The sequence below is a fragment of the Bos javanicus genome, chromosome 22 (assembly GCF_032452875.1).
Source record: "Bos javanicus breed banteng chromosome 22, ARS-OSU_banteng_1.0, whole genome shotgun sequence".
NCBI lineage: Eukaryota > Metazoa > Chordata > Mammalia > Artiodactyla > Bovidae > Bos > Bos javanicus.
The window spans coordinates 23,292,616-23,309,588 of NC_083889.1; the positions used below are offsets into that span (position 1 = coordinate 23,292,616).

A 16,973-nucleotide genomic window follows, 5' to 3' on the forward strand; every position below is an offset into this window, starting at 1 on the left:
AAAAGGTGAGGATGTTCCATAGAATTCCGTGTTAGGAAGATTGGAACTTGGTTCATCACCACCATCACCGTCACTGTATCCAGGGCACCACCGCAGGTCTGAGGGCAGCTGCACAAACAGCCCTTGCACGGCGGTCATCCCAGATCACTCCGCGCCAGACCAATCAACTCAAATCTCACACCAGCAGATGATACCACAAAGACAGTCTCCAAGGCCCAAGGCTACCTGACTGTAATCACTCTTGTTCTCTCTCACATGTTTCGCGGTTTTTACTGAATAGGACTGGGCACATTGTTTAATTCTTACAACTACCCTAGGAATACGGTGAACTTACTCTCTTCATTTTTATAGATGAGGAAAAGGTACCACATAATGGTCAAATGACTCACCCAAGGTCACAGTGGATTTGCATCTTTGACCACATGGCCCAAGCTCCATTATAACAACTGCGGCTACTGCTAAGTCACTTCAGTCGTGTCCGATTCTGTGCGACCCCAGAGACGGCAGCCCACCAGGCTTTCCCGTCCCTGGGATTCTCCAGGCAAGAACACTGGAGTGGGTTGCCATTTCCTTCTCCAATGCATGAAAGTGAAAAGTGAAAGTGAAGTCGCTTAGTCGTGTCCGACTCTAGCGACCCCATGGACTGCAGCCTACCAGGCTCCTCCGTCCATGGGATTTTCTAGGCAAAAGTACTAGAGTGGGGTGCCACTACCTTTAACAACAACGGAGCAATAATGATATAGATCGATACAACTACTGTCAGTGAATTGTATTAGCATATCAAAAGAAAGAAGCTGCAAATGTAGAACGGACGGTCCATGAAGAACACAAAAAGCGGGATCAGAGAGGCAGCATTTGACAGTGTTCATTCAGCAGGGCTCCTTCACAGAGGACGGGGCTCACTGCCTGAAGCCGCAAGCCACAGAGCCCTGGACTTGGCTTCTACACTCTCTGGGCAACCTTTTGGGTTTTGAACTGATTACCATAAAGATTTCCCAATGGGCCCAGGGGATGTCCCTGTGACAAAGCTGAGGCCCCAGTGACCAGACTTCAGTGACTTCCCGCCTCCTTGGGACCACATGTATACAATCCTTCCCTCCAAAGGTGAAAAGTATGGGCTCTGCAGTCAGACAACCTGGATTCTAATCCTGAATTCACTCTTAGCAGCTGAAGAACCTTAGGAAAGTTGCTTAACCTTTCCACACCTTGGTTTTCTCACTGTGAAATAAAACTAATAACATCTATTCACAGTGCATTTGAGAACACCCAAGAAAAGCACTTATAAGCACTCAACCAATTCTAGTTGTAGCTGTTTTCTTTTGTATACTATCCTTATCATTGTTGTGAATATCAATATCTTCATCCCCCTCCTTTCCTTCATCATATTTATGCAGTGATTTACTTTTTTTTAAGTTTCACAATCACTTCTGTATAGGGTCATAACTGTTCTTATTTTGCCCATTTAACAGAAGAGGAAAATAAAGACGTATAGAAATCTGCTCAGGATTAGAAGTCGTATATCCTTAATTTCCAGATTTCCTTTCCTTTCTTCCTGAAACACTCCCGTGACCCAGGAGAAAGTCAGTGTCAGCTGGAAACACAGAAACCCATTTCTGAGGTCAGATATGCTCAAATGGAAAAACTAGAGGAGTGTGCAACATGCTTATAATAACTGTTTGTTTGTTTTTTTCCTCAAACAAAACCTAAATAAAATAACAAACTGAGTCAATTGAGAGGTGTAGACAGGAGCAGAAGTGGTAGGCCTACTCATGTATGCTTTAACAAAACCTCATGCCTCTTCATACTCAAATGTATCCATCTAAAAAAATGACAGCAAGTCAAGAGTCTCCATGCAGTCCTTCGATACAGGTTTCTTGAAAGCTGGGTACAAACCTAACAGACTGTGACTATAGAGTAACGAATCCCGTGCTTTTCAAAGTGCACCGCTAGAGGCGCACAGACAATTTCAGGTAATGCACAGACAGATGACACATTTATTTTTATAACAAATGTATTTCAAAATACGTTTAAAAAATAAAACCAACACAAGACCTTGTTGGCTTCCCTCATAGCTCAGTTGGGAAAGAATCTGCTTGTAATGCAGGAGACCAGGGTTCGATTCCCAGGTCAGGAAGATCCTCTGGAGAAGGAAATGGCAACCCACTCCAGTATTCTCACCTGGAGAATCCCATGGACAGAGGAGCTTGGCAGGCTACAGTCCATGAGGTTGCAAGAGTTGGACATGACTTACCAACTAAACCACCACTACTGCCAAGACCTAACATCATTTTAGATACTGTGGCTTAGAACGAATTAAAGAACCAGCAAATTTGAATCAATAGAAAGAAAAATATTAAATAAATGATAGTATGGTGGGCTGAGGTCTGGGAAACGCTGCCTGAAAGTCTCATCTGTAGCGATGTGTCTGAACGAGAAACAAGAGGCCCCTCAGCCTCTGCTTCACAGCTGTGTCCATTCTGCTGAGTTGCCAAAGCCCCAATGAGACACCGGAATCAGAGGTTCAATATAGTACCTGTGTTGACCGCTTGCCAGCCCACGGAGAACGGAGTCCTGGCTTGAATGACATACATGGTGATGGGGCTGTGGTTGTCAGGCCCGGGCCTCCAGGAGAGCTGAGCCGTGGTGTCTGTAATTTCATCTATAGTCACGGCCTCTGGGGGGCCTGGAGGACCTGAGAAAGAGCAAGACCCTCAGAAGTGGAGCAGTGTGTTCAAATGTCCAAGCAAGTGACCATTCGGTTGAATGGTCAACACTCTATTCAACTCTTGATTCATCCAGCCCCAAGTTCAACACTTGACAATTCCTTTTTGAATACCCGTGAGGTGCCTATCTTCCTTCTAGGTTCTGAAACTACATAGATGAATGAAACATGGTGTGGCCTCCTCCCTCCAGGGGTTCACTACAGAATAGGAAAAACTAATAGGTACCCAACAATTACAATAGAATATTTTTTTCCAGATGCCAAAGGAGAATATTGGTGTACTACAAGGAACCAAGTTCATTAATCCACCCATCATATATTTACAGGTTCCTACTATGAACTGGACACTGTTATCTGGGGCTACAGTGGTGATAAATGAAGATTTGAGTCTTCTGAAAGTGGTCATTTCTACCCCTGATGGTGTGAGAAAAAATGACTTTAGAACTTTGGGGTCACAGAGTTTTTCTGCATAGTCCAGCTGCACTGGGATGTCCACATCAAATGCCAAAACACAGTCATGTGCGAGGGAACTGCTGTGAAAAGTGGCTCATGTTCAAGAAACAGAAGTCTGTGGCTTCTTCAGAGAAATTTCAAAATCAAGTTGGAGCCTGAGGACCCACACCTGCAATTTCTGTAAGTCACACCTGTATTTTTCTACTTCTGCTCTGGAAGTGCACAGAGCACTGTGCTTAGACCACCAAAATGGGAGGAAATCAGTTTTAAATGAAGGCTTGAAAAACATAAAGAAACAGAAAGCTGGAAAGTGGTTGGCAGGCAATCACAAAATAACACAGAGCCAGAGCAAAGACCCAAAGCTGTCCTAGATTCCAATATGAAAAGCTCTTAGAAGGCAGTTAAAGGCATTTCTAATGAGTGAACAGCTCGGCAGAGACGTCGAATGCGAGGGAGGGAGACAGAGCCACAAAGTTCCTGTGTGCTAGATAGGAGTAAGGAGATCTTCCTAGGGGGCAGAGGGATGTGCTGATGCCCAGGAGAGCGATCAGATGTTCTGCCAAAATACTCCGGGGCCACGGCACAGGGGCAGGGAAGAAAGAGACCTTTCACAGAGTGCTGAAAAGTTAATGGCAGTTTCTACAAGTAGCACTTTGTTCTGGGATTCACTTCTGCACGCTTTCAGTGATGTCCTAAATTTCTCTTTCCTTTTTTAAAAAGCCTTTTTTTATAGACCCACAGGTGAGACTAAATTTATCTTCTCCCTCCTACTCCTGAATGAAAGGTCTGCAAGTCTGCACGCTGGCACTGATTAATTTTCCATAGTGACATTTCGGCACGCCAGTCTAATGCCACCTAGATAGAGCTGGCATGACCTCTGGTCTTCAGGATTCTTATTAACCACAGAAAGTCCAGAAGATAATAATATAATTTTCTTTTTTCTCACCAGCTTTCTTATCCCAGCGTTCCCATCCTTTTTTTTTTTTAATTTTATTTTATTTTTAAACTTTACATAATTGTATTAGTTTTGCTAAATATCATAAAAACAGATGTTCCTTCCATGGCCTTTAGAATCAAAGTACCACAAAGGAGAAAAGCATTCCTCTCCAAATCCTTCAATGAATTCAATGGACGGGGAAGAGCTGAGCCCACTGTTGGCAAGCAGAAGGAGCACAGGAAGGAGGTGGCCTGAATTTGGCTGCTGGAGATAAGATGTACTTTCACAGTGGGGTTTGCTGCTTGTTATGTTCCTGCTACCCGCCCCACCCAAGGGTAGATACGTTCACACCTCACAGAATGTTTTTACCCATTTGTTTTGGGGAAGTTGGGTCTCTCTTTCAAAATGACAACATGAGCATATGTTTATCCTCTAAGCAGAGTGTTTACATGGGCTGGGGCTCACATGACTTTGTGTCAAGGAAATAGCAGAGGGGATGCAGGTGTTATGCCTGGCATTCCTGCATCTTTCTCAGGGAAGACTGGCCTTTCTAGCTGCTGTCCGTGTGCTTTAGATTAAATAAAGTAGATAACAGAGAAACAAAGAAGCCAAATGCAAGGCTTCAAGCTTTTAGTTTCAAATACAAAAATCCCTGACAGGTCAACAAAATGCATATCTGCCTCTCCTCTGCAAAGTGCAGAAAAGCTGCCAAGGGCAGAGGCAGGAGGAGATAAAACCGAAGATTATGGTTTAAAATGGCATATTAATTTATTGGCCTTATTCACTGATTATGCTAGATTTTCTTTTAGACAGCATTTGCAGATTCCTCTTGGTGTTTAATGTTATTTTCTGTGAAATGAAGTATACAATATCACTTAAGAAATTCAACTATTACTGATTTACATTTTTATGATTCTAATTTATTGGTGCTTAAACTGCTGATCTGAACATTATCCTAATTAAATAGAGGATACATTTTCAGCCACAGAATTCCTTCGCCCCCAAGGGAAGAGCAGACCAGCTCTGGTGTATTTTAAAATGGAAATAAACACGGTCCCCTCGGTTATTTTCTGGGTAGCTCTACCCAGGTTGGAAGCTTTCTCTCTTATCTGGCCCTTATCTGTACCATTACAGAAAGGTTTTTAAGGCAATTTAAAGGAGAATCAGAGTAGACCTGATGGAAAAGATATCTTTCTTTAACCTCTCTTGATATCAGTTTGAATTGCTGACTCCCACACCTCTCCCACCCCTGCCAATGCTACGTGCAGAGGATGCAGCCACACTTTCTATTGCTTCCAATAACATCTTGTTCTCTGTGCACTCAGATTTACCCTGCCTCCAAGTCTGGTATCACCTGGATTTTTGTTTTCTTACACTTAACATTCTGCTGGCCAGATTCCTAAACACTTGTATTAGTGTTCCGCTGCATGTTTCGGATCATCAAATCACTCACTGTATTGTAAGTTCCCTACACACGAACCTTCACGTTGCAGACTTTCAAAGAGGCAGATATATGTTCCATCAACGTCAGGCATGAACGACGTTATGCCCTTCCCCTCCTATCGCTGACGATCCTTCAGCTCCACCACTTCCCACCTCTTCTCCCTGCTCCAATCAATAACTCCTCTTGCCTCTTCACTCGCTGCAGCCCCTACATGCCAACTACTGTACTTCTCAAGGTATGTACTGTAAGATTAAAGATCTTTTCTTTATTTTTTGAGTTTTTGTTTTATGCGAAAAGTATTATAAACCTGTTGCTGTACAGTACTAGATAGCCGACTGTGTTAGTTGGGTATGTAAGTTAACTTGGTTGGACTTATGAACAAATTGGACTTACACATGCTCTCAGAACTAAACTCATTTGTACGTAGGGGACTTACTGTACTTGTGAAGGAGACACTGGCTAAGAAATTATTTTGATGTTCTGATTTGGCTGTGCATTTAACTTGATCAAACCCCTGAGCAAGCATCAGTTTGATTCTGATATATATACAGATAGATAGATACATAGATACACTGGTTCACAAAGACCAAATTTTAATTTAAAAATATTTCTTAAAGTTCACGTACTGTTCCTTTACACATTGGTTTGGTAAGAATTAGTCAGCCAAGTCACTCACAGCCATGAGGCTTAAGTTAGGTCTTGTCTGTCATATGCAAGACAATCTCACGAATGTCAGTTCCTGATACCAACTCCCTGCTGATTTACTACAACCTAGGCAGTCAGGAAGTATTCCCTTCCAAAGCCATATTGTAGAAACTGGAGAGAACTAATCACTTAAGGGGGAAAAACCTGGGGAAAACTGGTGACGATTTTACTTAAGCCACTCTTAGATCAGTGACCTAAGATACCGATTTGGTTCAGCCTAGACGAATAGCAAAAGGCACAGTGTGATCCTTTTTTAAGCCATTTGCTTTTCTTAATCTCAGTTTTTCTTGAAGGTCCTATCAACTCCAACACTGTAAATCATGGCACTTGGGGCCTTCAGAGGAGTTCTTTTCAGTAGAGAGTAAGTGGATTTACTCTGCACTTTCTGATCCCCTATGAGAGAAACAGATGTACACAAAACTTTTGTAGACTCTTAACACCTTAACAATGTTTTCCTTCTATTGACTCTTTGCTGGTAATTCTAAACCACTGAGGCTTTTAGAGCTCTGCACAGGAGTAGATATCACAAAAGTATTTTAAGAATGAAACCCCCAATTCCCATACCTCTCACGATCAGGTCGGCAGCGGCAGACAGCCTGTCGACACTTGTTTGGACCATGCAGACGTATTTCCCAGCATGCTTCAGCTGGATGTTTCGGATCATCAAATCACCAGCTGAATCCTGCTGATAAAGTAGGGGAAAGTGGCTACAATTACTTTTTAATGAGCTCTAAATATCATTATCACATGAAGGACACTGTGACTAATAGATTTATTTTACACTGGCTGATGAAAACATTAGCGATGCAAGCCATGGCCTATTAAAAATGCGTGAGCCTGCCTGTTAGGTAATAACAGCAACGTCCTCAGGACACACCTCGGATAAGACCTCAGGTGTCTGGCCTCTGCGTCTCTGGAGGAGTTTGTCACCCATGTTGGAAGCACTTAAACTGATTATTTTTTCAAATGCATTTATTTATTTTAAAATGTTTTTATTTTATACTAGAGTATAGCCCATTAACAATGCTGTTATAGTTTCAGAAGAACAGCAAAGAGATTGTCATCAGTTCAGTTCAGTTCAGTTCAGTCGCTCAGTCGTGTCGGACTCTGCGACCCCATGAATTGCAGCACGCCAGGCCACATATGAAGGCAATGACAACTCACTCCAGTACTCTTGTCTGGAAAATCCCATGGACGGGGGAGCCTGGTGGGCTGCCGTCTATGGGGTCGCACAGAGTCGGGCACGACTGAAGCGACTTAGCAGCAGCAGCAGCAGCAGCAGCAGGCCACATATACATATACATATACATATATCCATTCTCCCCCAGGGGGCACTAGTGGTAAAGAACCTGCCTGGTAATGCAGGAGACATAAGAGACTTGGGTTCAATCCCTGGTTCGGGAAGTTCCCCTGCAGGAGGGATGACAACCCACTCCAGTATTCTGGCCTGGAGAATCTCATGGACAGAGGAGACTGATGGGCTACAGTCCACAGGCCCACAAAGAGTCAGACATGACTGAAGTGATTTAGCATGCATTCGCCCCTAAACTCCCCTCCCATCCAGGCTGCTGCACAACACTGAGGAGAGCTCCCTTGGAAGCACTGAAATGTATGTAAAGTGGCTGCTGATTTAGTCCCGTGGGTTTCTTTAGACATGCCCTCAACCTCCAGCTTTTGATGGCACTGCAGTGCTTGGGAGCTCTTTATATGTAAAGGCGGGGGGAGGTCCATGCTCGCAGGCACCTGTATTTTACTGCACAACTGTCTTACAGCCAGCATTCTGACTGCTCCTCAGTTTGAATTAAAGAATTATGAGGAGCAGACTCTCCAAGGAAATCTTGCATCCCCTAGTGTAGAACGGGGCTAATTTGCTTTCCAATGCCAAATGTGTGTTTGATCAGCAGATGAATAGGACTCATTACAGCCCAGTATGGATATCTAGGTGCCCTGGAAATATTTATACACCATTTACCAGCACAGTACTTTTGGTAAATGTGAGAAGATGCCGCTACAGGCCGTCACAAAGCTGGCAATTAAACTGAAAAACACAGCTACACCTTAGAGTTTCATAGCTCTGTTAATCAAAAGTTCGGAGAATGGCTGCTTGAGCAGGAGAACACCCTAGGGTTGAGTCAGGAAGCTATGCTTATTTCTAAATCTTGAAGGGTGGCAAGGTAACATAGGTTATTTTGGCCCTATTGTTATTCTTTCAGATGACAATAACATTGGATAATACTTGGTGGTATTTAATATCTGGCAGGCATGTATTATACTGAGTACTGACATGTCCTGTGAGGTAGGCACTTTTGTTATCCCTACTATACAGATGAGGAAACTCAAGCACAGAAAGGCTAGACGTCTTGCCTGGAGTCACTTAGCTGGTCAGTGGCAGAGCCAGGCTGTGAGCTCACATGGTCAGGCTGCAAGCTCACATGGTCAGGCTGCAATCCCTATCCTTTTCTGGAATGCTATGCTGTCATCTGGAAGGATCTCATTCTAAATTAGTGTGTACTTGGTTTCATCCTTGATTTCAGTACAACATATTATATATTTAGTCAGGGCAATGAAAGACATAGACCTGCCAATAGTTACAACTGGGTTAGAAGAAGTGCAAAATCATATTGTCAAGAGAGAGCTGAAGCTTTGAAACTTAGCTGTCTGGGGCTGATCCTTGCTGTGTGTCTCTGGGCCTTAGTTTATTAACCTATGAAAGAAGGATTCATTGCTTATGACACTGGCTTGTGAGAAGCAAATGAGATTGTATGTGTATGTGAAATCCTGAAAACTGTAAAGCAGGGATAAATTTAAACTAGTATTGGGGTGGCCATGGTCAGTATTCTCTGGGAAAAAATTATGTCAAAAATATTAAATCTAATTCAAGAAGAGTTGTGCTTTTCTTTTTTAAACCTGAAATCTTTTTTTTTTTTTTTTAATTTATAACACTTGGATCCTCATTTAGATTCTATTTACTCATAAAGTCTTATAATTGCTAGTAAAATAGGGGTAATTGCTACCATATTTCACAGAGTTTCTGAGGATTAAAGAGCTGATGCATATGAAAATGCTTGATAAATGATTAGACATTTTGCAAGTATAAGGTATCATCATCACCATGGCTATTAATACTTCTTTACCTAAGAAATTTCACATCCTAGGATTTTGAGCATAGACTTAAACAAAAAATATGCCTCATAAGGGAGTGTGTGTTGTGAAGGTACAAAGTCTTGGTAGTTTAAAATAAATAGCTACACTATCTCAATAATTTGTTTTATTCACCAAGGGCTGGAAGCTCAAAGAAGCTAGTGGTAGCCTGGAGATTTCCAAGCACAGGTATCCATTAACAGAATTTTGTGACTGTGTTGTTTGGAGTATACTTTCCCTATGCGTGTTTTTAAAGTAAAAGTGAAACAAAGAAAAGAAATATAAAGTCGGGATTGAGGTAAGAGGCTCACAGAAAGAGACCGCAATAACTTTCTCTTTCCCTTCGAAGTCATTCAGACCACACTACTGAGATATACATTCACATTCCTACCATAAAGAACTAAACAATGTTGTGGTCTGCTCTGCTCCTGACAGAACCATTGGAGGTGACCAGAGGACAGTGAAATAATAAAATAAAATAAATAATAATGAAATAATAATAATAAATAATAATAATTAAAACTGCAGTAGGTTAGCTCTACCAAATGTCATCTTCATAGTACTGACCTGGCAAGTAGAAACTGCAAAATGGGCTTAACTTCAGAATTGCTTCCTTACCTCTTTGTTGTCCAGCACTAACTCCACAGATGTTAATGATCCTGGTGGCTAACACACTTAGCTCTCACAATTTGCAGTGATGTCCCAAACCTTGCACTTAATTCTTTAGCAATGATTGATTGGCACTTTTAGTACTGGTATCACAAAGAGACAAACACTTGCCATACAAAGGGCTATTGAGAGCGATTCCATGGACAGAGGTCGTTACAAAAGGTGGTCATCAGTGTCCAGGGGTGTCTCTACCTGTGCTTCAGCCCACCTTTCTGTGGTTCAGCATAAGGTTCACATCTGTCTTATTGGCAGAATTTATATTTTGATAGCCCAGGCAGCTGGTCTGATTGGTTGTTGACTGTGCCATCCTGAGAGAATATTTTTATTATCTCTCCTGCCCAAAACATTGGTTTTACTATGAAAATAAATATTCTGTTTAATCTGTGGAGGTTTTCTCAATGTATACTCTCATGTTATTAGGACTAATATTACTCTTCCTTCAGTGAATACAATCATTAAAATTCCTCACATACTGTTTTTGGTGGTAGGCACTGTGCTATTTAGGTTTCTAAACCTGAAGGTATTTAGTATCTTCAATGATGTTGTGATATAGCTAATATCATTCTTTATTTGGTCAAGGTTATTAGGCTGAACTATATTGAAGTGGTCCAGAATGGTTAATAATGGCAATTTTAACCAGCTTTTCTCAACCAGAGTTCCCAGGGACAATCAGTAGACTCAAGTCATCCATTGAGGGAATGAAATAACTCCTCTCTCGTGCATTTAAAATGGTACCAGTCATAAACAATCCTTGGGAGACTTGAGAAAATAGTTACAGAAATTATTTGGGGTGTTTGGTAATTCAGTAGAGGCGTATTGTTTGGGAAAGGCAGAAAGAATGTAAATAATAGGAATAGCACCATATTTCAGAAGATGTTGAGGGTCAACATATCATAGGTATAATTTATAAGCTTTAGTCCATTTATTCTCAATATAAGAGATGGGGATAAGATGAGATGGGCAAATTAGATTCCTCTGGGAGCATGGAGGGAGGGCATGTTCTCCATTCAGCCTCATGTATTCTGCTGTCTTTGATTAGTCCCCTCCATGATAATGGCAGCTGGAATGAATCTTTTTAAAATTCTGACTGGCGTAGAGTTGAGTTACAAGGTTGTGTTTACTTGCAGCAAAGTGAATCAGCTATGCATGCATACGTCTACTCTTTTTTAGATTTTTTTCCCATATAAGCCATCAGAGAGTAGTGAGTAGAATTCCCTGTTCTATATAGTAGGTCCTTATTCGTTATCTATTTTATATACAGTAGTGTTTTATATATAGTAGTTATATTTTATATATAGTAGTGTGTATATGTCAATCCCAATCTCCCAATGTAGTCCTTCCCCCTGGAATCTACCTTAGTAATAGGAAAGTAGGGCTATGTTATGGTAGAAAAACTATTCTTGAAAATGATTGTCATAGATTCAAATTGTTTCCAAATTTAATGTTTTCTTGGTGTGAGTTCAATGGTACTACTTTTTTTTATGGGAAATAATTAAGGCCTTTGGAAAATTCAGTCATTAGAATTCAAATTATTTGGAGATAATAAACAATCTGATCAGACTTTCAGATTCAAGAAAGAAAGCCCTAACCTCACAATGATGAGTATTCTACATGAGCCAAAGGGAGTTTAGTCAGCAGTCTAAAAGAATACGAGTAAACTGTCCTCGAGCTATTTTATTAATTCAGTTCCATGGCATATGGTTCACCAGGGGACAGAGAATTTGGGATTTGCAGTTTAAAGCTGAGACCTGCAGTTTAGTAGCAATGAGGCCAAGGCAAGCCATGTATCTCCCATGACCCTGAGTTTTCTCATTCATATACGGAAACGAACAGCTAACCTGTAGGTTAAGGATTATGAGGGTTAAGAAAAGGACTGGCAAACAAGTGACTCAATAAACAGGGTCACACTTACGCAAAACAGAGCAGACATTAACCAAGAGTTTTTCAAGGTGTTTGAACAAAATCATCAAAGAATAACTTTATATTTCCTTTCAAGTTAGTCTACACGAGTTGTTTGACTCACTTTAGTTGCACATCGCATTTACTGTGGATAATCTGATTTTTATACTTACCCCTCCAACTCTTTCAAAGTGGTCCCCATCTCTGTCAAAGTCTATCAGGCGTCCATTAAACGACCAAGTGAACGCGATGTTGAGCGAGTGATCGTGCGTCACCTGGCACGGCAGAACAATACTTTCTCCAACAGTGACGTCCATACTGGAAGGAGGTACCATTACCTTTGTTGGATCTAGAGAGTGAAAACAAAACAGAACAACAAAGCCTATGAGCATAAGTAGCAATAACATGTAGAATTCAAGGGCAGGATGAAATACTAAGGAGTCTGGCTTTATTTTTTCTTAGGCTATGCCCGGCAAGCCTTAGTCATCTGGGAAGCTCACATTCGGGCCAGGAGGTCATTTTTAATATGAAAAGATGAAAACACTCATAATGTGAACCTTCACAGAGCAACTGAACTCAGCTGGGGAGCACTGAGGTTACATCTCTTAAGACACTTGCAGAGGGGCCTAGTTCTGCAGCCTGCTCTGAAACTGCCTCTTGAAAAAGGTTTTCAGATCTCCCTGGTTTCATTAGAAAGCTGAGTGGAAGCAGGAAAATCCATGCTAATTGGAAGCTTTCTTTTTTCTACTATAAAAGTGATACATGTTTAGTATAGGAAAGTCAGAAAATTCAGGGAAGCTGAAAGAAGGAACCAAAGCAAAACAAAATTATGTATAGTTTCTTAGTGTTCGGATAAAATTCTTATTTTCATTTTAGTATAATTATTCCGTGTTTTGGACTCATAGCTTTTCAGTTGTTTTGTTTTGCAGTATAGCAAACATGCTACATATATGATATTTCTCTTTATTATCTACTTAAATATAATACGGGCTTACATTTTATCCACAAATTTTTATAATCGGTATGATAGGCTATTAATTGTTTCAACCATTATGAAACTAGTAAATATTTTAGCAAATTTATTATAATTATAAATAATGCTATAATGAATATCTCGGACAAAATGGTGTGTGTGTGTGTGTGTGTGTGTGTATATATATATATATATAGAGAGAGAGCTTATTTCTTATCGAAGAACAGTTGATTTACAATGTTGTGTTAGTTTCAAATATATAGCAAAGTGATTCAGCTATACACATATATTCTTTCTCAGGTTCCTTTCCACTATAGACTATTACAAGATACAGATTATAGTTCCTTGTGCTATACGGTAAGTCCCTGTTGTTTATTTTATATACAGTAGTGTGTATATCGGAGAAGGCAATGGCACTCCACTCCAGTACTCTTGCCTGGAAAATTCCATGGATGGAGGACCTGGAAGGCTGTGGTCCATGGGGTCGCTGAGGGTCGGACATGACTGAGTGACTTCACTTTCACTTTTCACTTTCATGCATTGGAGAAGGAAATGGCAACCCACTCCAGTGTTCTTGCCTGGAGAATCCCAGGGACAGGGGAGCCTGGTGGGCTGCCGTCTCTGGGGTCGCACAGAGTTGGACACGACTGAAGCGACTTAGCAGCAGCAGCAGCAGCAGCAGCAGTGTGTATATATATTCCTTCCAGACTCCCAAGTCATCCCTCCCCACCCTTTGCCTTTGGTAATGATACGATTGTTTTCTATGTTTGTAGGTCTTTCTGTTTTGTTCAGTTCAGTTCAGAGGCTCAATCATGTCCGACTCTTTGCGACCCCATGACCCACAGCACGCCAGGCCCCCCTGTCAACACCAACTCCTGGAGTCTACCCAAACCCATGTCCATTGAGTTGGTGATGCCATCCAATCATCTCATCCTCTGTTGTCCCCTTCTCCTCCTGCCCTCAATCTTTCCCAAAATCAGGGTTTTTTTTCCAATGAGTCAGGTCTTCACATCAGGTGGCCAAAGTATTGGGGTTTCAGCTTCAGGATGAGTCTTTCCAATGACAACCCAGGACTGATCTCTTTTAGCATGGACTGGTTGGATCTCCTTGCTGTCCAAGGGACTCTCAAAAGTCTTCTTCAACACCACAGTTCAAAAGAATCAATTCTTCGGCACTCAGCTTTCTTTAGAGTCCAACTCTCACAACCATACATGACTACTGGAAACACCATAGCTTTGACTAGATGGACCTCTGTTGGCAAAGTAATGTCTCTGCTTTTTAATATGCTGCCTAGATTGGTCATAACTTTACTTTCAAGGAGCAAGCATCTTTTAATTTCATGGCTGCAATCACCATCTGTAGTGATTTTGGAGCCCCAAAAATAAAGTCTGTCACTGTTTCCACTGTTTCCCCATCTATTTCCCATGTGTGATGGGACCAGATGCCATGATCTTTGTTTTCTGAATGCTGAGCTTTAAGCCAACTTTTTCACTCTCCTCTTTCACTTTCATCAAGAGGCTCTTTAGTTCCTCTTCACTTTCTGACATAAGGGTGGTGTCATCTGCATATCTGAGGTGATTGATATTTCTCCCGGAATCTTGATTCCAGCTTGTGCTTCTTCCAGCCCAGCGTTTCTCATGATGTACTCTGCATACAAGTTAAATAAGCAGGGTGACAATATACAGCCTTGACGTACTCCTTTTCCTATTTGGAACCAGTCTGTTGTTCCATGTCCAGTTCTAACTGTTGCTTCCTGACCTGCATACAGGTTTCTCAAGAGGCAGGTCAGGTGGTCTGGTATTCCCATCTCTTTCACTTTTCCACAGTTTTTTTGTGATCCACACAGTCAAAGGCTTTGGCATAGTAAATAAAACAGAAATAGCTGTTTTTCTGGAACTCTCTTGCTTTTTTGATGATCCAGTGGATGATGGCAATTTGATCTCTGGTTTCTCTGCCTTTTCTAAAACCACCTTGAACATCTGGAAGTTCACGGTTCACATACTGTTGAAGCCTGGCTTGGAGAATTTTGAGCATTACTTCACTAGCGTGTGAGATGAGTGCAATTGTGCAGTAGTTTGAACATTCTTTGGCATTGCCTTTTTTGGGGATTGGAATGAAAACTGACCTTTTCCAGTCCTGTGGCCACTGCTGAATTTTCCAAATTTGCTGACATATTGAGTGCAGTACTTTCACAGCCTCATCTTCTAGAATTTGAAATAGCTCAACTGGAATTCCATCACCTCCATTAGCTTTGTTCGTAGTGATTGTTCCTAAGGCCCACTTGACTTCACATTCCAGGTTGTCTGGCTCTAGGTAAGTGAGTTATCTGGGTCGTGAAGATTTTTTTGTACGGTTCCTCTGTGTATTCTTGCCACCTCTTCTTAATACCTTCTGCTTCTGTTAGGTCCATACCATTTCTGTCCTTTATTATGCCCATCTTTGCATGAAATGTTCCCTTGGTATCTCTAATTTTCTTAAAGAGATCTCTAGTCTTTCCCACTCTATTGTTTTCCTCTATTTCTTTGCATTTATCACTGAGGAAGGGTTTCTGATCTCTCCTTGATATTCTTTGGAACTCTGCATTCAAATGGGTATATCTTTCCTTTTCTCCTTTGCCTTTTGCTTCTCTTCTTTTCACAGCTATTTGTAAAACCTTTTCAGACAGCCATTTCACTTTTTTGCATTTCTTTTTCTTGGGTATGGTCTTGCTCCCTGTCTCCTGTACAATGTCACAAACCTCCATCCATAGTTCATCAGGCTCTCTGTCTATTGGATCTAGTCCCTTAAATCTATTTCTCACGTCCACTGTATAGTCATAAGGGATTTTATTTAGGTCATACCTGAATGGTCTATTGGTTTTCCCCACTTTCTTCAATTTAAGTCTGAATTTGGCAATAAGGAGCTCATGATCTGAGCCATAGTCAGCTCCCAGTCTTGTTTTTGCTGACTGTATAGAGCTTCTCCATCTTTGGCTGCAAAGAATATAATCAATCTGATTTTGGTGTTGACCATCTGGTCTGTTTTGTAAATAAGTTCATTTGTAGCATTTTTTTAGATTCCAAGCATAAGTGATATTTTTCTCTGTGTAACTTTACTTTACTCATATATCACTTTTTAAAAATGAGAAACTACTAATTTGTTTTTAAATTCACCCTTTACATTATAGTTTTAATCAGGAATGAAACAGACTTGCTCATCCAAGATAGTTTATGAACCCTAAAACTACATTCACACATAGATAGTCTCTACTTTCTCACTGACATAGGATTTCATAACTGATGTCAGAGAGTAAAATGGTGAAAAGCAATGTGAATTAAATTGAAAGGTCATATAAGTGCTTACAGAGTGAAATTATGAATTCAGCCATATACCTGAAATTTCTCTATACTGAGCCCTAAAACCAACCAAACACACCACAATAAAGAAGACAAATCAAAAGCAAAGAGAGACGGTAAAAGAGTGATGACTAACCCCCTTCCACATTCAAGGATTGTGTTTCACAGGCTGTGCAGCACATAAACATTTACTGAATATACCTCCTAGATGACAGTCTCAGCTGGGAATTTTGTAATGGAGTCTCTTTCCAACAACCCACTCACTAAAATCTCCTCTTTAAAGAGTATCTCCTCTTTTAAAAGTATAAAAGTGTACTTTCTACACTTTTATCCAACTTTGGAAAGCAAACATCTCAGGTCATTAAAGAAGGAGTCTGTGTACATCTGAACTGAGTCGGTTCTGTTTAGTCGTTTAGTTGTGTCCACCTCTGTGTGACCCCATGGACTGGAGCATGCCGGGCTTCCCTGTCCATCACCACTCCCGGAGCTTGCCCAAACTCAAGTCCATCGAGTCAGTGATGCCATCCAACCATCTCATCCTCTGTTGTCCCCTTCTCCTGCCTTCAATCTTTCCCAGCATCCATAAATGGATTCTAATCTAGTGGAGGAATATACTTTTGCTGTTTTCTGAAAACAGGTAAAGCTCAGGACAAGTGGATTGGTGTGCTCTTGGTGATTTCATGGTGAGCATGAAA

General features: G+C 41.1%; 1 protein-coding gene across 3 annotated transcripts in view; it reads right to left on the reverse strand.

Annotated features, from left to right (window-relative positions):
* Positions 1-16,973, reverse strand: part of CNTN4 (contactin 4) — a 1,026,926-nt gene that overhangs the window by 21,999 nt on the left and 987,954 nt on the right. For 2 of the 3 annotated variants that reach the window (XM_061396379.1, XM_061396380.1), the window contains 3 exons: positions 12,144-12,319; positions 6,826-6,946; positions 2,534-2,692 (listed from right to left, as the gene is read on the reverse strand). In XM_061396379.1, the coding sequence (XP_061252363.1) occupies positions 2,534-2,692; positions 6,826-6,946; positions 12,144-12,319 (456 nt within the window). The remainder of the gene's footprint in view (positions 1-2,533; positions 2,693-6,825; positions 6,947-12,143; positions 12,320-16,973) is intronic. The other variant, XM_061396381.1, reaches the window with a different exon arrangement.